The sequence below is a fragment of the Anser anser genome, assembly GCF_964211835.1.
Source record: "Anser anser genome assembly, chromosome: 13".
In the NCBI taxonomy this organism is placed as follows: Eukaryota; Metazoa; Chordata; class Aves; order Anseriformes; family Anatidae; genus Anser; species Anser anser.
Window position 1 is genome coordinate 23,513,134 of NC_139734.1, and position 27,201 is coordinate 23,540,334.

The 27,201-nt window shown below is 42.5% G+C and overlaps 1 protein-coding gene across 1 annotated transcript in view; it reads right to left on the bottom strand.

Annotated features, from left to right (window-relative positions):
• MSN (moesin) overlaps window positions 1-12,575 on the bottom strand; it is a 45,770-nt gene extending 33,195 nt beyond the window's left edge. Inside the window, exon 1 of the mRNA XM_083796675.1 lies at window positions 12,146-12,575. Within this exon, the coding sequence (XP_083652801.1) occupies window positions 12,146-12,157 (12 nt within the window). The 5' untranslated portion in view covers window positions 12,158-12,575. The remainder of the gene's footprint in view (window positions 1-12,145) is intronic.
• Window positions 12,576-27,201: the final 14,626 nt, after the last annotated feature.

The window sequence follows — 27,201 nt, forward strand, 5'->3', positions numbered from 1 at the left end:
GCAACTTCTTTTTAGTACAGGGTCTCATGTAGTCTCACTGCCTTTTCACATCTATTTAGGTCATGGTTCCCTAAAATACAGGATTTCCCTGGAACAGCTCAGTTTTACACTACTTTTTAAGTGTAAGTTTCCCCACCCACATTCACTTCCCTCTCCACCAACCTATTTTAGGTTTTAAATAGTTCTGTTGGGACTGTACATAGTTTATAAAAGACCAGTTTGTGATTGCTGAAGTACCTTTTGTTATTTTAAGCTCCGTCTAGTTCAAACACTTGAGTTTTCCTAATATAGAGCAGAGTAGCTACAGCACCAGGATAGAGAGAGCCCTGTGTCCCAGAAGACTCAAGTGGGTGTAGAGCTGCTGGCGGCAGCCTGGAGAGAGCAGTGCCAGCACGCTCTGGGTGTGGTCCCACCACCACAAATCATCCCAAAAGGCCTGTCACCATGTTGCATAGTCCCACTGCCTTCTTTGGACCAGTATTAGCACTACCATGACTACACAACAAGCAGGATCAAAGAGTAAGTCAGGCTGAGAATAACTTATCTGTTATTTTTTCCAGCAAGATCATTTCCTTGGTCCCATTCACTATACTGACACAGAAACACTGCTACTAGCACAGATTACAGGAAGGTGGAAGTGTAAGATGACTCTCTTTGGATACAATTGGAGGAGACAATCGCTTCTTATTCCTCACCCCCAGGCAATCCTATTTTATCCTGTTTTATTGCAGAGAAGAGCAATAAATCCGGTGAAGGGACTAGAAAACAAGACTTATGAGGAGCAACCAAGAGAACTGGGGTTGTTTAGTGTGGAGAAGAACCTGAGGGTAGACCTCATCCCCCTCCACAACAACCTGAAAGGAGGTTGCAGTGAGGAGGGCACAAGCGATAAGACACGAGGAAATGGTCTCAACTTGCACCAGGGGAAGTCTAGACCGGATATTAGGAAGAACTTCACAGAGAGGGTGGTCAAGCATTGGAGTGGGCTGCCCAGGGACGTGGTAAAGTCCCCATCCCTGAAGGTATTTAAGAGATGCGTGGACATGGCACCGAGGAACATGGTTTATTGACAGGACAAGTTGATGGTTGGACTTTATTATCCTGAAGGTCTTTTCCAACACAGATGATTCTATGACCCTTTGTAGTGACTCAGGTTCTCACACAACCCCCTGCCAAGATTCACCCCCTAATCAAGCCACAAGCGAACTTGCCATTAACCCAGCTTTCTGTTGTGCTAGCAAGTCAGAACTGATTCACTGTTGAGTTGAACTATCAGAGCCAATGTAAGGCAGGACCACACAGATGTGAGCAAAACTCTTCAGTGGCAACAAACCATCAAAGCTCTTAAACAGGAAACCAAGTTAACTGCAGCCTTTAATAAACTAGATCAAGGAGTTCGCACTTACACGATTTTGAAATGCATTGCTTAAAATTGAGTTATTTGAAAAGAATGCCTGATATCAAGTATCAGGTATCACTTTGCATTAGATACATACATGAAGACATGGCTAAATGCCTCGCAAACCAAATGGTCAAGTAAGATTTATTAACAATATGTCTTCCTTTTAAGTACAAGCTCATCACATACCACCTTTACTACATGCAGATTAAAGTGCAAATGTTAGTTGACATTTATAGATTGGGCAGGCATCACAGGATGCCATAATGGAACCACAGTCAAAAAACAGCTGTAGCAGAGGGCATCATTTCGACCAATAAATAGCATTCTGCATCATGTCACCTACAGAATATTTTGCAAATCCAAGTACTTTCCAAACTATGCTTGTGAACAAGTTAAAGAAGTATCATCTCAATTCAAACAGCTCAAGAACCTGAACAATCCAATCCAACTTAGAAAACGATCCAACCTTGAAATCAGCCTTGCTCTGAGCATTGGGTGGGACCAGATTTCTTCTAATGACCTCTCTTGGCTTAACTTTTAATAATTCTACAAGACTGCAGAAGTTGCTGCAGAGCTACCCTGTAATAACAAAAGTCTTTACAATGCTCATGGTGGAAACTGACTTCTTGTATCAAGTGGGCAGGAGCAGTTTCCTCATACGATTTACAGTTTCAATATCCAGGTCTTTCAAATCTCCTCAGCAAACAGAGATGATGTGCGCTATCTCCACAGTCAAACATATACAGTAGGAGGAAAAATAGCCAAACACTGAGCACAGCTCCTGCCAGCGTTCATGCAAATATAACCTATGAAAGTAAGCAGTAGAACTAACTAGACCAACCTGAGGCAAGGAGCCTGCAGAGCACCTTCTGCAAGGGACATTCGGAGTTCAACTTGAGAGCTTAGCTCTTTATTCAGACCTGCAGTACAGGGTTGGTTTTTCTTACATTTTCAATTCCCACCCCACCCCCCATAAGCCAAGGAACAGCAGCAAGGATTTATAGGCAGTACTTCAACTCTGATCAAAGCCTGGGGCTCCTTCAAGATTCCTGCATGCAGAGACCTCACACCAAACTGCACATCTTCAGAACACTGGAAACAGTAAAGCTGCCTGCTAACCACTACTCTTGCTCAGGCTTGTCATGAAAACAGATAGATCCACATGAATGCATCTAATAACCCTTCCTCCTCTAATGGAATGGCAGACCAACAAAATTGCTTGTTTTACAAGATTTTCTGAACCCCTTCAGACTGAAATTATTTTCAAATCCTTCCTAACACTACCACACTAAAGCTGCCATTAGAATATTATAAAAGCATTTCACTGAAGAAGTCCCTTACACCAGACTTTCCTGAGACCAAGGTGTTTGGACACAGTCATTTGAAGAGAGATGAGGAAAAACTTGAAAATACAGAGTAATGCAGCATATGATAGCAAAATACAAAAATAAAGTCATGTGACACCTGCCTCCTCCTCCCCTCACCAAGAGGGAGGGAATCAGCTTACTGAGAAGCAAATTATGATTTGCTTGCAATTATTTTTGCAATTATTTTGCAATGAATCCTAAACTCAAAATGCTTCATGCAAATTTGAAGGGTTCTATCCAAAAAACACCTGCAGAACAGCCTTTTTTTACATGATAATTTTACATGAATGAAAGACACTTTCATCAAAGCTTAGCCATGAGAGAAGTGGCTGGACATTTCATCTGCATTTGGTCCCTACTGGTAGAAGAGGCTTTGCACAGAGGTGAATGAAGTACTGAGAAATCAACAAAACTTATATATCGAATGCCAAAACCGAAGCAGCAAAAGAGAAGCAATCCAGACATCTGACAAATGCTGAATGATCAAGTAAAAATCTGACAGAACAAATACTAAAATAGCATCGTATTTCCTGTGTATGATGCTGAAGCAAGTATTGTTCGGTACTGCCTCTCATCTTCAGTTGATTGCTCTGATATTTACTCAAAGTCCTTCCATTCGTTCTGTCTTTTGACAGAGAGATTCAGGACACACACTACAGGGATATGTTCTTACAGCTGATGATGTTAAAGTGCACCCACATTTGAAAGAAATCTCTATTCTATTAGGTGTGCAAAGAAGTATTCCAAGCATAATACATTACATTGCAGCTTGCAGTAGGTTCTCATCTTGAGATGTTAGCAATGAACCACAGAAACAAGATAAAGCAAAAGATTTTTTTTTTCCTGAGCTTCAACTCACTTCCGAATACGCGTCTGTCACCACAACATCCTAGGTATACATTGTGCCCACCAGTAGGTATACATTGTGCCCATCAGTATCTACTGATTTTTTGTAGCTGACAACACTTGCTCTTTTTTTTAATGATATGCTGTTGCAAAAAAACCACAAGTCTTCAGCAACTTACTGCTTTCAGGTTTGCAGGGGGTGGGTCAAAATTCCATCAGTTTGGGTTCACTTTAGTGTTTTATCCAAAAAAAAAAATTACTTCAGGAGACACTAGACACTTCTGGATTTTTTGAGCACCAAATACAGGAAGAGAGGTTCCTCGCTTGTTTTTTTTTTTGTTGTTGTTTGGTTTATTTTTTTTTGGTTGTTGTTGTTTTCTCTGAGCAAAACACTAACACTGCAGTAACAAGGAAAGCCTGTCATCCCAGGAAAGAATATGTTACAGTCCACCCACCATGACAAATATACACCTCTTGCTTACTTTCATAAAAAACAATTCACATAAAAACCATTCACTAAAGTAGGCTTATTGATTGAGGGAGTTGTCATGCCAAAAGGACTAACAGAATTGTTCTCATATCAGTGTCACTCATATCAGTGAATCATGAAGTATTGTGTGGATTTTGTATCACTACTTTTATGTTGAGTGACTTGAATACGTTGGCAGTAGAACTACCTTACTTCTTTAGAAGGTACCTCCAGAACCATTTGCCACCATGCTGCAAGTCCTGGGGATTATAATCATTTTAAAACTACAAGTTCTGAATTTTAATAGAGAAAAAAGTACAACCAGAAGCCTCTTGTCCGTCCAGCCTGAAAAGGCACATAGTATATTGAGGAAACAGAATCAGACTTTTTTATCCACTATTCCAGAATAGCATATTCAGAGGGTAAAAAAATTCCACTTCATTATTCTTAGACACATTATGAACAAAAAGCCACAACTCCATAGGGGAAAAAAAATACTGGTATGTGTGTTTGCTGAGGGACCTGACGCTTCACCCTAATAATTTGTCTGTCAGCTCAGTTTTTGCACTATAAAAAAAGTGCAGAATTAATACTGGAGAGCCAAGTTCAGTACAGTTTAAAAGCCATAGCAAGGAGAGATTTGGCCCATAATTTCGTGCTTTATTAGACTGTTACATAAAACCAAGTACTTTTATTAAATGGTGTGACTAAGTGATTGATTGGACTGTAATGGCAGATTTTTTTCTCTCTACTTAGTCACTTCCCCACCTTAAATCCAGAGAAAAAGAAGGCTATGAATCATAAAGGCTTACTAACAAGAAAAGGACAAGTCAGTGATATACAGACAGACAAGAATGGCTCATGGCTGCAGGAAGACATCAGTTTTGCCGCTGAAAGAAAATACCTGGAGAACACAGGAATGCACACAACAGCAGAACTGCAGTTCTCCAATATGCTGTATGCAAGATTCTCTGACATTGACTTAATCTCAAAAAAACAGAAGTGTGGTTTTGCAGTATTCGCACTCCAATACACTATTGAAGTCAGTGTCCTTTTACGTAGTCTTTCTCTAAGCAACAAACTTGTTGATCAGTAGTGCTATAAGCTTGCAAGAGAGAGCATAGATCAGTCCGGACCACGCATACTCTGCCATTATGCTTCACTACTTCAGTTGTCCCTTTCTTGATCTTCTCAGAGATTTCCTTCTCTCTACACAGAATTGCTGCTGGCAGAGAAAGGAGCCTGTCTCTTCCCTCCCACACCACCATCCAATTCTTGCCTAATCACGTCTCTCCACAGAGCTGATCAGCTTCAGAATTTTTTCATTCATTCCTCCTTTTGCAGCACATCTGCACTTTTGTCTGTAGCTATTAGTCCACCAACAATGGCAAAAGGGAGAGAAACCTAGTATGGCCAAATACTCCTATTTTTTTTTTAGCCTGGGAGTGGGATGAGAACAAAACATCATTCCTCAAACCTAAATTTATCTTTTTGAAAACTGGTTCCTCAGGGCAACTACAGCTTCAGAGATATCAAAACAAATAGGAAAAAAAAAACACCTTGCTCAAATCATACCACTAAAAAACACTTTGGAGTGTTTTCTCCCCAGGTTCAAAAAGCTGCTATACAGAGACCAGGAATTTCTGACAGCCCCACTACTCCACTGGAGGATCACAGATTTACAGAAGTAAAGATATCGTTTCACAGATGCACAGGAGGGAAGCAGCACTAGATCACCTGCCCTTGCATCCATGGTTACTACAGCTGTAATTGCCTCAGGCAAATGCAAGGCCCAGATCTCTGCATTTTCAGATTTGAAACCTCCAACCAGTTGCAGTTGATCCTACGGTTTTATAACCACCAAGGCTGCCAGTGACTGTTTTTCTTCCTACACCACTGCCAAGTATTTGCTGCACAATATATTACGTGTTACAGTAAGAGTCAGCATTAACTGTTGGAGTCAGAAGGATGGGTTTTATGCCCACAACTTCCAGAACACTTGAATGCTCCACCTAGGCACAGCTGTAGGTGTTGTTATAAAGAGGTTTACCCAGGGGTAGCTTTCCATGAATCTAGACTTCAGCCTGCTTTAGATGTTTCAGTTGGGATTAAAAAAATTAAAAAAAAAAAATTTCTTTGATGCAGTAATATTGTCTGCACTACACAAACTCCTGCTGTTCTCAAACACCCCCAGGGAAAAGCAAGCAATTAACTGGCTGCATACTACTGCTCTTCATTTACATCAGTTAATTGCCCTGGATTATTCCCAGGCAGGGAGGGATTTCCTCTTTTCCAGCAATATGTCTGCAACAGCAGGGAAACTCCTCACAGGGTGATGTTGAGTTCCAGTATCATCATCTAGCAGGCAAACTAGACACCTGGGGGAGGGGGGTCAGGAGTTAGAGCTGAGATCTTGGAACTCTTTTTGAAGCAGACCCCATTACAGTCCTCAGAACAATAATTAAGCACAGATAACAGTTTTATTGTGCAAATTCAGGGAGGCCCTCTTGCTGCGCAGAGGCAGAAAAACAAGTCAGCCAAATAAGGCTGTTTGAGCTGTACCAAGCCAGGAAAGAGTCCAGGAGATGACGTAGTTAGAGGAAGCTTTTAGTCAGTTTCCTTTATAGCCTGGAGCAGGGCCAGAGCTACCTCTTCCAGACAAGTTTCTCAGTGAAGTGTCAGTTGATCAGAAAGGACATGGAGAGCCCAGCAACTCAAGAAGGGTCCTGTTCCCCCCTCATCCCAGCTTCACAAGAAGCAAACACAGAAGGTATTTGAAGCACTTGGTTTCAGTTTGCCAGCTGTCTTTCAGATAGCTACCTAGAGACTTCAGTGAGCTCTGCGCAAAGAGAGGTTCACACCAGCCATTATACATAAAACAACTGAAACAAGTTTCCTCTAGAGGCAGCGATGCCATTTCCTGTCAAAAAATGAGTCCATATTAAGCCATCTTATGAAGTATCCCCTTGAGAAAAGCAAGGATTGTGATTAACATTCAGGGGTGATTAATCAGATGAAGCAGTCACCCAAAGGAAAGTGCTGCAACCCCTTGCAGGTCCAAAAAAGGTAGTGCCTGCAAATGCTAAGGGGACAGGGTATTTGCTAGAAGTGATGACCAGCCCCCTGATATTAGGCACTATTTTCAACACAGGATTCTTATAGCAGAAGTAGCAGATCTAAAGCTTTCCTTAGGCTGCTTTTATTATACGCACCTCGCCAACCTCCTTCTTGCTCATCTGCCTCAAGTAACAAATCAAGAGGTCAAAAATGAAAAAAGGACTCAACTAACATTCAGTCCCATGGAACCTCTGGTACAATAAACACTCTTAACCCTAATAATCTGTGATGTTAGTTTTACAGACTGGATCATGACTACAAATTCATATCAGGCACTCAGAATAGTTCTTGCTCACTACAGTTTAAAAACACTAACTGATGCCTTCTGCAGCGCACTGCCAGTTAGGTTCAGGGCTTTCCATAAGAGGGGGAAGTAAAATTTTACAATTATGCATTAACTGAGTGAATATAAAGTTTATTTTTATTCTATAAAACTCCTGTTTAACTTCAGCATAAAAGGCTCGGAAGTACTGAACAGAAGCTTTTGCTCATTGTCAGTGTTAATTGCTTCATCTGCACAAAAAGTAAAACCTTGCTATTCTTGCATAATCTAGGAACCAAGATGATTAATACAATACAAGCTGAGGTGTAATTGTCTTTCCTGGTTTGTTACATCCCACAACAGGTATTTTACTACAGGTAATTCATTGTACTCCAAATTGGTAGTTTACCAGGTTTCAGGACACTCTCCGCATGCTTTGTAAGTTACTGTTGCTCCCGAAGTACAAACTTATCTGAAATTCACCAACAAGGGCAACACGGGCTTCTGTGTAAAGCAAGATCTTTGGGAGCTCTCAATCACACCTTTTTACTGCAATTCAATGCATGCAATAGTGTTAGAAGAAAGATACAAGGGATTAAGTTCGACCAACAAGCTAGCACTAGTGCCAGACCAAAGCCTGCCTAATTTTGTTCAGTGGTGACAAGTTTCTCAGGTTATACTGAGGGACAGAGAGAGGGAAATACACCATCTGAAAACCAACCCTTGGGTAAGAGAGAAGACATCTGAACTGTTCCTTGTGTTCCTTCATAGTTCACAGCACAACAAGATTCAAATCCTGGGCACCAAAAGTACAGCATCCATCCATTACAAGTCATGGTTTGCATCACTGTCCACCCCTGTCCTTCCAGCTTTCAAGAGCTCTAGCAAATTCCACAAGAAAAAAAAAAAATAGGAATTACTCAAACATAGTACTCTGTTTACAATTGTCATCTTGCAGTGTTTAGTAGCAAGTTGCCACACCTCAAGAAACTAATTATCCAGAGGGTTCTCCTCATACTTGATCCCTAATCTCTGTTATCATCCTTCTAACCAGACCCATGCCATTCCAAAAATTAGAGGGAGATATGCTTCAAGGACCTTTGGAGTCCAATGGAGAATTAGGACCATCAATTTTCACTACAGTGTCCTTGAAGGCCTTAATGGCCACCACTGCATTGAATTTTAGAAAATAGAGGAAAAAGGCAGCAGTATTGAAGAACTTTTAAAAATCTGAGCTACCACAATAGAGCTGAAATCCACAAATCTCACTGTTCTTTTGTGCTTGTCCAAGATGATTTTTTCTGCAGTAATACTTTGCCCTAGAAACCTGAAGACTTACGTTCTCAACATCTAGAGAAAAGCTTACTTCTGCTAATAAGGTAAGGAGTCCAAACTTTACTACCTCAGTTTGAAGCTGTTTGTAACATTCAAGCTCTGATTAAATCCATTTCTCTACAGTGAGTGAAGGCTACATTACCTAATACTGATTTGTTCAATAAGACAGTTTTAAGAGTTGAATACACACTTTATACAAGGCAGATGCTCACATTTCAAGTTCTCAGTGATATATCCATTCATATAGCCACTAAGCCAGTACATTCACAGACAAAATAGTTAACGAATCCTGATATAGAAACGCTGCTTTTTCCAATAGCTAAAAATACCCTGAAATATCAGCCCAGTTGTCAGACATGACTGGTACAAAATGGTGGCCTTCCCCTCTACTACTCTTCTCCAGCTAAAAAGTTTTTTGTAATATTGAAGTGATTAACAATGTGGCTTGTTAATATGACATCTCATTCACTTCTATCAGGATTTGGAACAGAATGTGACATTCAGCTCTACCCATCCCAAAATGACTCAGGACCAGTCAGTGAGCATGAGATCAGAGCCTACTCATGACCATACTTCCCACAAGCGGGGGAGTTTCAGAGTTGACAATAGCTTGAAAGAGGTATCTTACCACCCAACTGCTTCCACCCCTTTGCAATACAAATTGTGTGTGGGGATTATTACATGCCCCCTTTCATGTGCACTTTAACTGTTTACATCCTGCAAGTTTTTCAGAATAAAAGAGTTACGAACAGGAGTTGGTTGCCTTACTGTAAGAGCACTCGAGATAAAACAACGAAGCCTTCCTGTGGAGAGCATGGCAGGATAAGCAGGCTGATCTGTGATGGACTTTCTATAGTCTACAAGGCCTCCAACAACCAAACCCACTCTGACTGTGCAGACATTATGCTTCACAACAGCAAAATCATGTGCCACTAGTTCAAAGGTTACCAAAGTTAATCTTGGATTCCTATTAATAGTGCACTAAAGCATAGTGCCACTGAACAAATCTCATGTTATGAAGAGGCAATCTCTAGCTACATGTGTTAACATTTAGCCTAGCTTAACAAAGAGTAGGGACTCAGAACTCAACAGGTTTTGCTGCTCAAGCCACACAGCAGCTGCAGCAGCATGTTCTGTAAGCTTGGTGAGATGAATGATAAGAGCTACCAAACACTTTAGACACAAGTGTTTTTCCTGCCCAGCCAGAACTGTTCCCTGGAACATTTCCTCCATCTGTCTTCTTCACAATGGATTTATTTTTGTGATGAAGCCTACATATAGCTACATCTAACTGCTCAGGTTTCACCCACATTTGACCTTGATTAAGGAAAGTCACTTGCATTTTACTGTTTTGTTAATTAAGCAGCTATTAACAAATCTAAAGCTAGCACACTAGTAGTCATGTTTCTTTCACATGAAGAACTGATTACACAGTTATGCCAGCATTTCCTGTTCCTGCAAACCACAGCTCAAAAAACGATGTTTAAAATATTATTTCAGTTGGGTCTGCAATTAGGGCAGATGGGGCAGGAAACCAAAGTGGCTGATATAACAGCCACTCTCTACCTCAACAGGCACAAACATGCGAAGTGCTTTCTGCAGAATCTGCCACATACAGCTAAGTACCTGAATGTCTTTATTTGTTCCAGTTTTTAAAAGCTCTTGAAAGCAGAACTGCTCCATCGTAGCCAGAAAGCAGCAGATTGTGAAAATGAATCCAGCCTAGGGTGTGTCTCCAGATTCAAAGGCTAAGAGCACCTTGTCATGCAGTGGCAGAGCACTTTGATTCAGCCTGTTAGCAGGGAATCCTGCCTCATGAGCCTCTCTGCAACATATTCAAAATTTTTGGCTGATTCATACTAAAAGTCACTCCACAATTGTAAACTCTCCTCTGGCTAAAACATCTCAACCACATTTTACACAGGAGTTCCCTAACCTGAGCCACTTCTGTTTATCTTACTGAAATTGTTGCCTTTTTTTCTGAAGTAACTCTTCACTAACAGTTGCTGTTGTTTGAAAAAACACTTTCCAAAATCTTTTGAAAATACTGTCTTCTCAACCTTTAAGTGACTGAGTTTGATATCCTTTAAGATGATGTTTAAAATTAAAAAAAAACAAACTACAATAATCTCAGATTTTTTGTCAGTTATATTGTCTCAGAGAGACTGCATTTAAGACAGCAGGAAAAGCAGAAGTCATTCAAACAGGCACCTAGTATCTAAAGTGATAAAATTAAACTACTTAAAAAATTGAGGGTGGATTCCGTTTCAACTTCCACTTGCAGAAGGGTGGGGGTTTTTTGTTTGGTTCTCTCCCACCCATGTAAGCTTAAAGATTAGAAGTGCTTAGGCCATTTCAGATCATTCCTAGCGAGGAAATATCTAGAGCCTTCCAGCCTGCTCCTTCCTGTGTTATCAATGAAGGGCGAGGACCTTTTACTCCAACCAGGAGAAATTAAGTTGGAAAACAAAAAAAAAAAAAAAAAAAACCTCCTTATTAGTCACTGAACTACTACTGTAAGAGGGAGAGTCAAGCACAGACTTGAACAGACTTTCTGAAGTACCAATCTCTCTCTAGCCAAGAAATACTTCAAGTCAAGCTGGGGCATGGCTCCCTAGCAACTCAAACTGACTAATTAGAAGTTGTGAAAACCCTGAACTTCTCTCTACAAAGCACACAAGAGGTAGCCATAGATTTAATTAGCTCCCCGCCACGCTCTCAAAAGCTTCGTCCGACACGCTGAGCTCGGAGCACACGTACTCGAGCAGCACGCCCGCGTGCAGACTGCGGAAGACACGGGCGAGGCAGCGGGGAGGAGGAAGGCACCTCTTTATTCAGACATGTTGGGGAGGAGAGCAGCGGCCAGAGGGAGCTGCCCGGCGCGCCGTTACTCAGGCAGCTGCGGCGAGGTCGCCGCGGCGGGGTCCCCCGGCCCAGGCCGCCCCGCACCCGGCCCGCCCGGGCTCCGCCAGGCGCGGGGGTGCCGTGACGGGACAGGAAGCGGCCGGAGGCGAGGGGAGCACAAGATGGAGGGGCGGGCGGCTCCGCTCCGCTCCCCCCCGCCCGCCGCATCCCTCCCTCCCTCCCTCCTCCTCTCTTCCTCCGTCCCTCCGGGGGTCGCGGCCGTCCCGCGGCTGCCGCCGGCTCCGCCAGAGCCCCTCGGGCCCCGCCGCCGCGGCGCTGGGGCGGCCCCGCCTGGGCAGGGCGCGGGCGGGAAGGGAAGGGAAGGCATTCCGGCTCTCCATCGGGCGGGCAGCCGCGGCTCCGCCATCCCCTACCGTCGCCAGGCCCCTGGGAGAGCTCGGGGCGGGGGAACCGCGACGCCCGAGCGGCCGCGGCGCGCTCACCGTTTTCGGCATCTTCCCGGCGGACTGGGCACGGCAGCTCGATCCTCCTGCGCTGCTGGGGCTCTCCGCACCGCTTCTAACGGGACTCCGCGCCGCGCCTCTCGCCCGCCTGTCCCGGCACAGACCCCGCCCCCGGCCGCCTTCCTTCGGGGCCGGAGCCGCGGCGCCCCCGCCCTGCGCGGCCCGGCCCCGGGAGCTGGGCGCGGCGCGGCTCGCTCCAGCCGTGCGGCGGCGGGAGCCGGGCCGGGAGGCGCCGCCGCGGGAGGGCGAAGCACAGACGTGCGCCCCTGCCCCGTCCGTCGGTCCTCTGCGAGGCAGGCTCGGGAGGGGAGCGGTGCTGATGGCAGCGGCCCGCCAGGGCGAAAGCCGCGGGGGCGGGGGGGTCCCGCATCCCTGACATCGGGTACCCGAGAAAGCCCCGGACTCAGAAGCTTATTTACATACCAGCTGTCGCTGGGACTTCTGGTCCTTGCTAAACGCGTTCTTTTAAAAATAAACGGATTTTATGGGCGATTGCGCTCTTCAAAATAAGACCACAGCGCTGGTGCATGACAGATCCTTTTGTCTTTCATTTCGTCTGAGTCATGCACGCTGGGTACAGCTCAGCCGTGGCGCTAAGTCAGTGCTCTTCCCGGCTGAGTGGGGCGTTTGCTGAGCATGCTGTGCTTTACGGGGTTTTCATAGCCGGCTCTAACTAAAAAGCACACATCCAGCTTCAGGTATTTGGAAAACATAAAAGACACAAAGGACTGCGGCTTCCAGAAGCACGGCAGGCTCGCCACTTCTTGTCCTCAAGCCTCCTCAGAGGCCACCACCAAAATTACACAGTATAGAAGAGCAGTCAAATTCACGGACTGAAATAGGCTGAGGACCACTTGCCAAAGTTTCCCTTGTCATCAGTGTTTTGGAACCACTAACAGAGGGAATCAAGGTCCAACATTTTCACGGGGCTTTAAAGAACCCATTCCATCTTATTTGGGACTTTGAAAATAACTGTCAAACAGTGACACAAGTTCTACTTCCTCCCAGAAAAAAAAAATGTTTTTACAGTTAACAGCTTGGACAGCTTGTGTCCAGTAGAAGGAAATTAAATGTTCTCAATAAGCTTCATATCTTATTTTTCAAGGAAAGTAGAAACCTATCTTCCTATCTAGCTTGAATTTTATCTTCATGTCAAATCCACTAAATGTTTTCAGATCTATAAGTCTTTCAGATCTTTTGTGATGGGAAGACCATTCAAAAGTAGCTGTACTTCATACTCACTTTTTCCCTGCATATGAATAAATAAAGATTGTGTTAACGTCAGAACACATGAATTCAGATATAAAATGGAAAAGATGCAAATCAAGCTCTATGAGGCATTTCAGCACAGACTTCTGCTGAGTAAACTGTTTTCTTGAATTTGATTACAGGATTCTACTGGGATTAATATTAAACTGAGGCACATTGGGAACTGATGTCAGATTCATAGTAACACTTTGTACATCTTTAAAATTGCACTTCATTCAAAAGATCTCAAAATGCCTTGTAAATACCCATAGTTAAATCCTAACCATCTGAAAAAAAAAAAAAAAAAAAAAAAAAAAAGGGAATTTTCTCTTTTTTCCCCTAAGGAATTATATTGTTATAAAAGCATATGTAATATAACACAAATAATTTTTAAACTAAAGGCTTGTAAGTTGTGTTGATTTGCTTTTCAATGTCATGTTTCCTCATCATACAGCATTATGTGGGGAAAAAAGACACAATAGTCTCACCCTATAAAAAGGAGGGAGGGAGGGAGGAAGGAAGGAAGGAAGGAAGGAAGGAAGGAAGGAAGGAAGGAAGGAAGGAAGGAAGGAAGGAAGGAAGGAAGGAAAAATTAAGTTTGTAAGAGACAGGGCCTTGCTTTACCCCAGAGTAAAATGGGAGTAATACTACTGAGAGCAATACAATTATACCTGTACTCACCTGGAAGGAGATGTGAATGAGGTTCATAAGCTTTGTTTACTTCATCAGAATATGTAGGTTTCACCTAAAGTAGAATCTCTATGCTGTCCATATACAGGGGGAAGATTTAAAAATATATATATTATATATATGTAATTGCATTTACACAGGTTTTTGTTTGTTTGTTTTTCCTTTTCTAATTTTTACACCAACTGTTTCTTAGACAAGGCCAAACAAGACTGCTCCATGAAAGGGTCCCACTTGTTTCCCACAGAAAACTATTACTGACAAAAGACATCCATAGTACCAAAAAGACTTGCTTGTGATTTTGGCAAATGATAGAGGGCACCCACAGTGTCAGGTTTGGATCCAGGAACACTAAATGTGAGGTTTCCCACTGAATTCAAGTGGTCCTGTGAAAACTTCTTCATTACTATTCTAACAAAAATATCAATGACGGGGAGAGTCTGATTCTGCTTCTATTGGGACTTGTATTCCCAGGTTCCATCATGAGACCAAAGTTACTGTTTGGAGGATTTAATCATTCTTTTTCACACAGATGATAGAACTGCAGATGATAAAAGTATATTTCCTTGCCATATTTAAGGAGCTACAGTTTAACATCCAGAGAACTGACATTTTCTTCATAGTACTTAGGACAGGGTTCGTGATGCAAAGGAAGTCCCTTGCCAGTGAAACAATCAGATACAAAGCAGTCACACTCATGGTGTGTCAGGCATTGGCTGTGTGCATAGAAAGTCACAAACCATATGTCTTCTGTCTACAAGCAGCCTGAACAGGTGAGACAAAGCAAAGGGAAGTCTCCAGCATGATAGACACTTCTCTTGTTGTTTTCTATTGCTCATAGCAATAGCTAAACAAAAAGCTATACATGCCACTTTGAAAGAGAAGGGTTCCCTGTGACAGGCACACGAATTGCCAAGCTTTACTTCCTCTCCTGCTTCTTCCTTTCCTCTTCCCCTTCCCTGTTAAGCGGGAGAATAAGACATCTGAAAGATCTGCACTGCAGGATGCTCCAGCTACACTGTCACCAGGAATTCCTGCTGTGGAAGTGCTGCACCAGGATCTGATTTCACCCACAGATCTCTTCTTTGCTAGCTGCTGGGGAGGGACTGCAGTATCAAGCAGTCCATTTGCGGACCCATCTCTGCCTGTCCATGTGTGAGAACGAGCACAGCAGTGGATTCCTGGAGAGCCACAGGCAGGGGTTATCTCTCCTCCCCAACTGAAGGATGAGATTTCAAGGGGTAAAAGTGTCAACTGACTAAAGCTCCTCCTTGGAAGAGTCTGAAGTAACATTGCCCAGAGCCTCAAAAGTGCCAGTACTTCCAGCCTGCTCCGAGTCTAAATAATATTTGAGTATTTCAGAATTAGATTAGACCAAGATGACGTTAAGCATTCTCCTGGGAGAAGGCCTGGTATTTCACTAGGGATTTATTGCCTTGGTTTTGTTTAGATCATGACTTTTGTAGTACCTTCTTTTAGGCAGAGAAAGCACATCAATGATTTGGTCTGAAATAAAAGAATTATTTAGTATGAACTCTTCAACAGGATCCATTTCTTCAGTATATAGTTTTCTTGGACTAATGCTGGGTGACTTGAACTGCCCTTCACATAGCTTTGACAGAAGACAGAGTACTCATTCCATCCACAATATGGCAATGTAACAAAACAAACAACAACAAAAGAAAAATTAAAGGTATTCCATAATCGAAGGTGTAATTCAGAAGGCTGAAAGTTAGCTTTGATTTGCATAGCCAAAGGAGGGCACAAAATGAAATTATTACTGTAGTGTGAGAACTACTCCTTCAACACACAGTAGTCCTAGATTATCCTCTATTCATTCCAAATACCCTTTGCCTCCTTAGCACTGATGCCTTGAGCATCAGGGTAATCTTTTGCAGTGATTCTCAAACTGGGAGGATGAGAGGGGAAGGAGAGAACACACCATACCTAGGGATGCAGGATTTGAAAAGGCTGAGGATAATTCCTTGCCCACTCAGCTTCTGGAACACTGCAGAAGCTGATGGGGCCATCAGACATGTGGTCCCATTTATCCGATCCACTTTCCACCTCGAAGAATTGAGCTCACTACAGGGTGTGGTTCCAGCTCCTTGCTTGTCCATTCCACAAAGCAGAAATATCTGGATTTGACTCTGCCAGATGCTCTGTAAAGACCTAGTTCCTAGTTCCCTCCTGCATATATGACCCCCACTGCCAAGGAGGCCCCTGTAAGGAACAAGGAAGAAGGCAGGACTATGGACATTCGCTGTATGGCCCACATCACTCACCTCACCCTGTGTGTCTGGGGACATGCTGTGTTTAAGCAAGAGGAGACTAAAGAGGAGACTTTCAGATCAGACCAAGTGTGTGCAAAGTATGCAATGACCAAATGAAAAAAAAAAAAAAAAAAAAAGAACCACACATCTGCTAGAATTGCCTCTTTTTCAGATGCTCTTTTTATGTACCATATGGGAGTAAATGGTTATATGTTGCTTGGTTTCTGCACCTTATAATGCTTGCAGCAATGAGAGGAACAAAGAGAAATCTAATGAATATTCTGGGACACGACTCCAAATATTTACATCTCAAATACTAGATAATATAGCTAGCAAGGACAAAACAATGAATGGGCATATACTTTGCCTGTTTGGGTGAAAGGTACTAATGTAAAAAATTCTCTGAAGCCTTTGTAGAATTGGAACAATGTGAGCTTTGGAGTCTGACACTGCCACCTTCTTCTCAGAGCAAGAATTTGGGGATAAGGACTGCTGATCTCTTCCATCTCAAATTGAGAGAAATGATTTCTGTGGATGATGGGGAAATCAAGTTATACTATCTTAACAGGACATTCCAAAGCTTCGTATGCATAAAATCTGGAGAATCTTTTATTCAATACAGCTCAGACCAGCAAGTGCTTATGTGCAACACTGACAGGCTTTGCTGCAGAAAGGGAGGTGACTTGGAGTCTTCAGCAAAGATCTTCCATTGCTGTGCCCTGAAGCAGAAGGCTCTTTGGGAGTTTTCTCCTCTCCCCCTCCCACTCTCCTGCTCTGCTTCCTCTCAGATGCTTGATGTGTAGCCAAGATGATAGTTCTGGCGTAATGACCATGTAGGGCACGTGGATCACCAACACCCACAGTGAGCCACCACAGCTGCTGCCAAAGATCAGCAAGTCTGAGATTCTAGTGAGGGCCACCAGGTGTGTCCTTCCATATCTCCCAGAAAAAGTGAGTGCCCAGTCCAACCACTGAGGCTAAGTACTAGGCTCCGGTTTGTTCTGATAGAGGTGACCACTGGATAGGAGTCTATCAAGAATGCATTTACTTACACTGGGGATTTCTGAAGGCTTTGAAACCTGGTAATTGGGAGTAAATGTGTACAGAGACAGTCCAAGAGGGTGAAAAATGGGCCATAGAGACCAAACAATCTTACTGAACAGGAACCAGGGAGAAGCCGGTTCTGAAGCCGGGGTTTTCAGGTCAGTACGTTTTGGCTGATTAAAACAAAACCACACCCAAGAGCAAGTGGATCACCAACACTCGCAAACAGATACCAGTGCTGCTGTCTCTAGCTGTGGAGAGAGCCTGATCATGACAGGAGATAGTGGAGGCAGACCAGTGATGCTGTGACACGTTGGGCAGGACGTGGTCATTGCTACTGTTCGTACACAAAGGTTTTTAATCTATACAAAACTCTGGAGACGGGCAGGGCTTTTTCTGTTTAGTTCATGGGTGACAAAGGAAGAGCTCTAAGAGCTCTATGATCAGGAAGGAAAGAAGCCTTGTGAAATATATTCGTCCTTTATCCTGTATCTCCAGTGGAATCAACAGAATTATATGAGGGATGAATTTGACCAACTGAGAATAATGAAGTGACAGCAAATTATTTTTTCAGCTGTTGCTAAACTTATTAGAAATATTAGAGTTCTTTGCACAAGTGCCAGTACCTTGCCAGCCTTAGTTCAGGGGAATGCTTACGAGGTATAGACAGTGACTGATAGTCTTTGTTGATCTTTCATTAGACGCTCAGCAAATCCTGTGACAAGATGTCAATGATCTTTGTAGCCCTAACTGATTCATCTGTTGTCAGCCAGAGAGCATGTCACAGATACTTCTTCATCCTTTACCCAACCACTCTATATAATGAAATTTATTTAAAAAAAAAAAAAGTGTTAAACTTCAAATTTGTCATCATCAGTTGAGGTATATCAAAGAGGCAGTATTTACTGAAGTATTTAATTTCCCCACACACATCCTGCCCTCTCCAGCTCTTCATTTCCCAGGCTTTATCTTCTGGGTGATCATTCAAACAGTATTCTTGCACTGCCGTGTTTGCAGCCCTCAGACATCACAACACGAGCTCAATCTTACAGAGCTGTACTGCTTGCCACCACATCAGGACCAGCTCTTCACCATGTGGCTATCAATTTCTTAACTTTTGCAAGGGCTTGAGGAAATCCTGTATTCATTTCCCCTTTAGTGATGGGTGAAACAATGAGCTGTCATTTATGTTGGTTACAAGGGCTGTAAACTTAGATTTAGTGAAACCATTGGAAAGACAAACTTCTCACATTTCTGTTCACCTTTTATAAATTATTTTTCTTGCCTGTCCCCTCTTCACAGATGCACATACACACACACACATTTTCTTTTACAGAATTGAGTTTAAACTGGATCTAACTTTAACACCAGCCAGGAACATGATACATAGAGATGAGCAAATCACCAAGTGACTTCCTCAGAAAAGGCTACTGGAGGAGTTAAAACGGATCTAACTGAACACAAGAGCACATTCGATGCTGGTGCAGGGAAAGAAAAATCTACTGACTCAGCATGGTTCATATTCTCACTTTCACTGTCTTCACATTAGAGTGATTATTAAAACTTACTTGCAATTGACTTTGAAGTATGGAGACTGCTACCAATCAGTTAGGTAGCAAAGCAGCTATGCTGAAATGGCAGTAAAATGGATTCTGTCTTGAGGCTGATGTCTATTCCAAAGAACATGTTATGAAAGAAGAAGCAAGTTAAACAATTCATTCCTAACCCTCATTTTTTTTTTCCCAGTCAAATAAAATTCTGGATTCTGGCATTCTCCTAAACCTCATTAAAGGTTTCCCTGAGCGTTGTACCAACATCCATTAAAGTGTCTTAAAAAGCATATGAAGGAGAATCTGTAGAAAGTAAAGGAGGAAAGGATGGGTGGACGATGAAATTAAGATCCTGTTTTATGGGGATAGAAAAGAGTGAAGAGGAAAATGAGAGTTCTGCAGGGATGGCAATAACAAATGTCATTTCTTCAGAAATCCTGACACTGCCACAAACACAGGACCTGCCTATACTGTTCAAACACCAAGGTTTCTTTTTTCATACAAAAATGACAAATTTGCCTCTCCCTGAGTAAAGTAAAAGTATCTGAGGTACTTAAAATTCACACCCCCCAGTCTAAGAAAAATGGGGTTTTTGAAGTATTGTCCTATGAATTAGAGACAGAGACTAGAAGATAACTCTCCTCAGTCCTACGAGCTATGCCAGTGGCTACTGGATGATTTCTTGCTCTTTTTTATTAGCCCAGCTATGAAACTAATATAATAATATTGGTTATCTTAGAGGGGCAGACAAAATTGTCTTCAGGTTTTGGTCAATAGTGCAGATGCTGTACTTTGCGTTAATTATTTTTTAATAAATGTTTGTACATTATGTCTAAATTATGAATTTAAAATAATTAGTTCCTGAATATTTTTGAAAATAATTATTTCTCCAGAATCATCTATCATAAGTAGAAGTTATCTGCCCTGAAGCAGTAGCCAGTAAATAAGCTACGTGCTGACCCCCAGGCGGCCCTGCCTCTGAAGCTGTTGGTGGTTTGGGCTGTTGTGCATTCAGCTGCAGGCCAATGTGGTATTCAGGCTGTGACTGAGCTGGATTAAGAAGTTTCCACCCCTCCTATCATCACTACATGTAACTCTCTTGGAAATTACCAGTTCCTCAGGCAACAAGACTGTGTTGGTAAACTGCATCTGCACTAGCCTTTTAGTTCAGATCAGGAGTTTGTTTTTGAAGTGAATTTCCTATTCACTGCACTTTGTTTCCCATCATGGTGTAGTCTCAAACCTGGTGAACTGAATTCCATTTGAATGAAAATAAGCCAGAAGATGCTCTTCAAGAGTACACCTAATGTATTCCAGCTATTGGAAAGCATTTGGTTAACAGAACCAGAATAGAGCAAGTTCAAAATAAGCTCCCTCTAAAACACATTTCATGTGAATGTTCAATATTCAGCAGCAGCTGTTTTGTTTTCCAGATCTGCTCCTATTATACCACACTACTTGTTAATGTTGACACAATGACCTGTCAAAATGATCCCTGCTTGCTTGTGGGTCTATTGAACCTGTTCAAGCATTTTTAGCTGGCAGAACTAAGCTAGGGAGCAAGGAGACATGTAGATTTACTGGCACCTCTGTGGGGACAGTAACCTCCAAGGTAGCCAGTCTCAAATGGAGACAGAATAGCACCTTCAGTCTCAGGCCAGCTGAGGCATAGCTGGGCACCAGGCTAGCCCATGGCGCACTGATCGCCAAACTGAAGGTGGCACCTAAATTCTCCTTCCCTCTACAGAATGGCACAGGCTCACCTATGGACTCAGGCTTCGCTAACTGAAGTCAAACTCCTGGAACATCAGTGTGCACTTTCCCAGAGGTCTTACCCTTCAGTTAGCCCTAGCTCCCTCTCATTTGACCTTTTTCTCTTGCCTGCTATTGTGATTTGAAAGCCTTCTCTCCCTCATTCACAGAGTAGCTGCTTGTAATCCAACTTCCCTCTGCTTCTCCAGGGCTCCACATTAACGCAGTGCTCCAGGCATTCCAGCTCACACAGCACAGGAGCAGAGCAGGAAGGAACTCTCAGTCTCTCCACTAACATTAAGTCAATTCTCCCCACTGTACTGGAACTTTGTCAAGTGAATCGATGCACTGGAACATAGGTCTTAGCCATAATGAGGAGAAAGAAAACTGGCCCATGTTTCCAGGTAGTGGCGTATAATGTGGACGATGATCTCAGCACTGTTTCAGGCAAACCACCCCTTACTAGTTCTTTCCATCCAAGTCTTGGCTCCATTCATTTTGCCTGAGATTTAGATCTATTTTTGGAAGCCATAAAAATATACAGGGAGTTGCCAGCCATTTTTATTCTAGTGCAGGAACATTATATACCGAAGACAGTAGTCTTGGCTCCTGCTTGAATTACATTTTTTTTTTCAGGTGAGCACCAAACCCTGACACATAACAATGTTGTTTAGTTAAGTGTAGGTAAGCTGTTTCTATGCTAGGACATGGAGTAGACTCAAAACCAACACCAAACGAACAAAAAACAACCACAAAATCCAGAGCACTATTTTGTAGGAGATGCCAAGGTCTGAAGTATAATCTGGGAATGTTCATGTTACCTCTCCCACCCAGCTGATTCACTCACAAGTGAAGGGAACTCCCTCCCACCCTGTTAACGCTAAGAGGTGTGATCTACAGTCAGGGTTGCATGGCTGTGAGAAGCATGCAGCCCGGGGCAACACTAACTCCCTCCCACATTCTGCAGCCAGTTCTTCCCTTTCCCGCAGTTGGACACAATGACGCACCACATAGCACACACACGGACATGACAGATGGCATAATTTATTTTTCCTAGGTTTTTACTAAATACTCCTTTGCCATTGCATCTCTGATCCTAAAATGCAGAGAATTAAGGCATTTGGGATATTTGTTCCAGAAGAGTGAATAGGTAATAAAAAAGAGGAATGGATAGGATGGGTAGATAGAAAGATAGGTGAATAGCAGATGGATAGGTAGGTAGATGCATAAATACATACGTATGTACATGAACTGTTCTTAGCTATTCTCTGTTCCAGAAGTAGCTGCCATTCAGTAACAGACATAAGGAGAATAGTCCTGATTTGACTGTTCTCTTTCACGGTAATTCTTCTCTCTTCATAAGGAGCACAGACTTATCTTTTTAAAATGCAGCCATAACATTTTTTCTTTGTGTTGCAATTTTTGTCTCTCATTCAACCCACTTCTGATTTGGAGGTTTCTGTTTGTTTGCTTGCTTGCTTGATTTTAAGAAAATAAAATCCCCTGAGTTAAAATGACAAGGAAAAAAGCCCCCAGAGTCAAAACTAGTCTCCCAAGCCCAAACACATATTTTGAGATGATCCCCAAGCCCAAGGTAGTCTTTTCCCACCCCCACCAGAAACCTTCACCCTCAGCAGTCCTGGAGGTAGGGAGGAATAGCTGGTGTTTGTACAGTGCTTTGAAAACACATAAATCCTCTGGATAATTCTCTTTTAGAAACCACACAGCCATCAGGATACCAAAGTTCCTCCCAGTGAAAGGCTAGTGCACAGCTAATCATTAAGCAAAATGGATGGCTCCTCAAGAGCACATGAAGTATCAGAAGTCCTCACTGCTGCCAAGGAGCTAGATGGTCTGTTAGAGGTCTGAGTCACAACATATCAAATTCGTGTTTGTGCATAGGTCTTCTGACTTTCTATGATGATCTCAGAGAGAAGCAGCAGGGGCTGGGTCAGGCTACCTCTTCCCTGAATCACAGCACAAGGCTCCACTAACAGGTCAGCAACTCTCCCTGGGCTCAAAGTGCAGCATCCTTTCAGAGGGATGGCAGGGAAAACAGAGCATGCAGCTGCTTCCTACAGCACCAGTTACTGGCCATATCAGTGCAGGGTGCTAAAATCTCTGTCTGTCTGCAGGGAGAAGCAACCTGCCTCACACAGAGCTCTGAAGAAGACCACTCGAGAACACTTGCTGTCCTCTGCTGTAAGCTGCCAGGCGCCATGTGGGAGATGGGCACCTAACCAGAATCAGTCAGTAGGCACCTGGTTTACTGGAAGGAGCTTAATGTGATGCTTGCTTATATTCCCTTGTTTCTCATCATGTCACTCATTGCAGGCCGTCCAAAATCAGGAAACTGACCTACGTGTTTGGAAGAACATTGACAACTAGAGGAATTTGAGATTCTTTGTTTCCTAGCTGCACCCAAATCACTGTTTTCATGTCTAATGAAAATGTTTTCATGATTTTTATTACAGAAGAATTAGGAAAGGAAAGGAAAGGAAAGGAAAGGAAAGGAAAGGAAAGGAAAGGAAAGGAAAGGAAAGGAAAGGAAAGGAAAGGAAAGGAAAGGAAAGGAAAGGAAAGGAAAGGAAAGGAAAGGAAAGGAAAGGAAAGGAAAGGAAAGGAAAGGAAAGGAAAGGAAAGGAAAGGAAAGGAAAGGAAAGGAAAGGAAAGGAAAGGAAAGGAAAGGAAAGGAAAGGAAAGGAAAGGAAAGGAAAGGAAAGGAAAGGAAAGGAAAGGAAAGGAAAGGAAAGGAAAGGAAAGGAAAGGAAAGGAAAGAAAGGAAAGGAAAGGAAAGAAGAATATGATATCCACAAGTAACCAGTTCCAGGAGCTCAGGTTCATAAAAAATGCTGAGGATATTAAAAACTCAAGATTAAATCCTGAAAACTGGCAATATTTCTTCACTTTAACCTAATGAATACCAAATTCTTTACTGGTACGGTCCCAGAGTTAAAATAACAGAAATTTTGGCTCCATATCCCTGAAAGTGTTTAAACTACCATTAAACTCTAAAAGAAGCTTTAGTTCTAAACTTTATGCTATATTGGATATTCTCACTGAAGCACTGGTCCTCACTACTGACGGTATTCAGTACTTTAAAACTACAAGCCAGTCTCTAGTAAACAATTAAGTATTTCATAAATCATGAGGTTTGGCTTTTTAAATAATTTTGTCATTTACTAGTTGTTTTTTCTCCCTTGTATGTGATATATATCAACATTATAAAGAAAAAACATATTTTTTCAGAAGCGAAGCTGAAGTTCTAATCTGGTCATAGGAGTCCAACGGGTAGATTTCTATTTCAAGTAAAGATTTTTATTTCAGATAAAAGCAGCAGAAAAAATGAGCAATTTGTCTCCAGCTCTCCAAGTTACTAATCAGAAGTTTTTTATTGTGTTCACTAGGAGTTGAGGAATGATGTAGCAGTAGCTTGTTGGGTTGATACTCCTCCACCGTGACATTTATTTAAAATGGTGGACTTAGCAGTGCTAGGTTAAAGGCTGGACCAGATGATCTTAGAGGTCTTTTCTAACCTAAATGATTCTATGATCCTATAAGTCCACCTTCTGCTAAAGCTGATACCCGAAGAGCTAATAAACTTTCATAGGCCTTGTTTGCCTTTGGCAGCAATGAAACCCTAATGCAGCTGTAATTATAGGGTTTCCCTCAGTTCTCACCCATGCTGCTTGTTTCCTCAGGGGATTCACACCAGCAAGGTTAAAATTGTACAGCTGAAATATATGAGAACCATTTCTTTTCTCTTTTTGTTTATGAAAAATCAACAATAAGGAGAGCAGAAACCACGGTCCGTTAGCTCTTTCTTTGCTTACTGGCATTCACCCACATGGTTGTGTTTGCCTTAGATTATTCTGCAATGGGAGCTGCTGACAATACAGGTGGAAGCACAATGGGCTACCCCACAACACTCCTGAGGTGAAAAGAAAAACAGAGGGTTGCCTGTGGTCCCAGTGAAGGTTTATAAAGTTACCTGCTTTGATCACTGATGCATGGAAGATCTGTTTATTATGGAAGTAAATAATTTTCTTTCACCTCCATACCTGCAGGAAGTAGCTTTCTTGTTTGCACTTGCAGTCATGTGAAGAGAAAGTAGGATTGTGAGAGGCCTCAAAATACCATCCAGCAGTACCTGATCCTTGTTTTGTGGACCACTGGTGGGCTGCAGAACATCAGACATGCACACGTTGCTTCACACAAAAGCAGACAAATTAGAAGTAATAAAGGAATGTTCACAGTTGAGCCAAACTGGTACTTTGCTTTTGAATGAAAATAATAATAATAATAATAATTTAAAAATAAATAAATAATGGCAGCACAGCAAGAAAGGATATAGGATTCTTTTACCCTTTGATGAAAACAATTGAGACAAACTGATCAAATCCAGTTCTGTGCACTATGGCGGGATTAACTACCTATCCAAATCATTGAGAAATGTAGTACTGACCCAAGGCTTCACAGAAGTGTTGCCAAAACAGATTATTCCAGCCTTAAGGAGTAGTTTTGCCTACATCCTGTGAAAGGCAACATGATATAGAGAGGGGCTGTGGGGAGGAAGAGAGAAGGTTAAAGATGGTGAGGAGGTCATAGATGTAATTACTGGAGACTGAGGAGGCTGAGCTTCAAAAGCCTTTCAGGGGAACTTGAGGTGGAAGACTGAAAAGTGTGAGTTATCAGATGGCCTCATGGGGATCGTTCCTTTCTTCATTCCTAGGACTGCCGCCTCTTTTCTTTCCTTCATTCCTTTTTCCTGCACTTGTCACCCTTTATGGAGCCTTATAGACCACTCATACTGTGCCCCTAAAAGCTGTTGTCCTATAGGCAACAGAAGCAGTTCTGCATAGGATCTGCATCTTTCAGAAATCTGAGGATTCAGGAAGGTTATAAAGGAATTTAGGTTTGAATATTTTCAGTTCAAGGAAAGAAAAAAGAAGTATAGTGAGAAAGTCCATTCCACACTTAAGGGCAGGCTGGTCAATGAGGAGGTGCTAGAGGGCTACAGGTTTGGCCATAGGCACAGTTTCTCTTTCTCTTTCACTGTCTGAATGTCAGCATATTTCCACATGCATTGTTTTGTGAAGAAAGATGAAGTAGTGAGAGGAGAGGGCATTCCCTGCACTTCCCTGAAGGTAAAGCCTCTGCACATTGTGTGAACACAACTGATTTGCTCCAGATAGTTTTTCAGTTCTATATTGAAACTGGGGCATGCCCCATTCCCAGACTTGGCATGCAGATCCTGGCACTGCCACCAAAGGGAGGGGAGGACTGTGTTAAAAACTGAACTCACTTTGCCAAAGAGCTCCTAAGGCTTCCACTGAGCACTGCAGGGCCTTGCTATTTCATTGCCCGCAACGTGGTCAGCACTGTCAGAAAGATTGAAGTAGGATAGTTGAGCTTGCCTTACAGGTAGGAATATGTAGTAGGTAGCTTTCTGAGAGTCCATTCACGTTTTTTATTTTTCCTGTTACTTGATGCATTTGTAGTAGTTGAATGCCTTTCAGAAGTATAAGAAGTATAGGACTAGGATAGCACAGGGTAGAACAGAATAGCTTGGAACAGCACAGAAATAAGCCTGCTCTTATCAGTGGTCATCACGTCCTCATGCATTCATATTTGCAATGTCAACATAGCAATGATTTCAGGCAATGTCATTTCAGTAGGAATTTGATTTCAGCAACACAAACATACTATTAGAGCCATTCCCACAACAACCAACACAGGATCTGAGGGTACCAGCATAGCTTGCCTAGGTAATTTGAGCTTTCTTGGAACAAAAATATAAACCCTGCATTGCCCCACTACAACATGCAAAAACAGCAAAATGCATCACTGCATCACGCTGTGTTTCATTAACCTACTCCTGAACTGATGCCTTCCCTCTGAAGACAACAGATTGCTTTGAAAGAGTGCTTCATTAATTAGGATTACTGCAATTCTTCCTGCCTTGCTTCAGTTTCCCAATTAATGCTTAATTACTGGGATGCTAACAGTCCTAATTAGCAATTGCAATGCACTCTGAGGGCCAAGAGTGGGAAAAAAAAAAAAAAAAAGATGATGGCTTTATTCAGCTTCCCAGGATTAATTTGTTATTGTGAGTATTCTGGGGGATTGACAGGGAGCAACAACTGCATTTCCTTATACAGACCTAGTTTATATCTTATTAGTCAAACCACTGGTCCCTGGGGAATCCTCTGAGCATGTGGGAATCTTATGTGGGAGAGCGTTAAAAGCACTGTTAGAAATACTGCTAAGGACTTATAGTAATCACAAAAGGTTTAACACTCAGATTTCTGCCCAAGATCCTGGATGCAGGGTGTTGATCCACTCCCTTTGTCCCAGCACTGCTGCTTGTGGTAAATAAACAGGGAATATAAAGCCTAGTTTCTCTGGACAAATAAAAATCAACAAGAAGAAAACAGGTACTGATTACAAGTGACTGGCTGACAAACACTAAGTAGCTGAC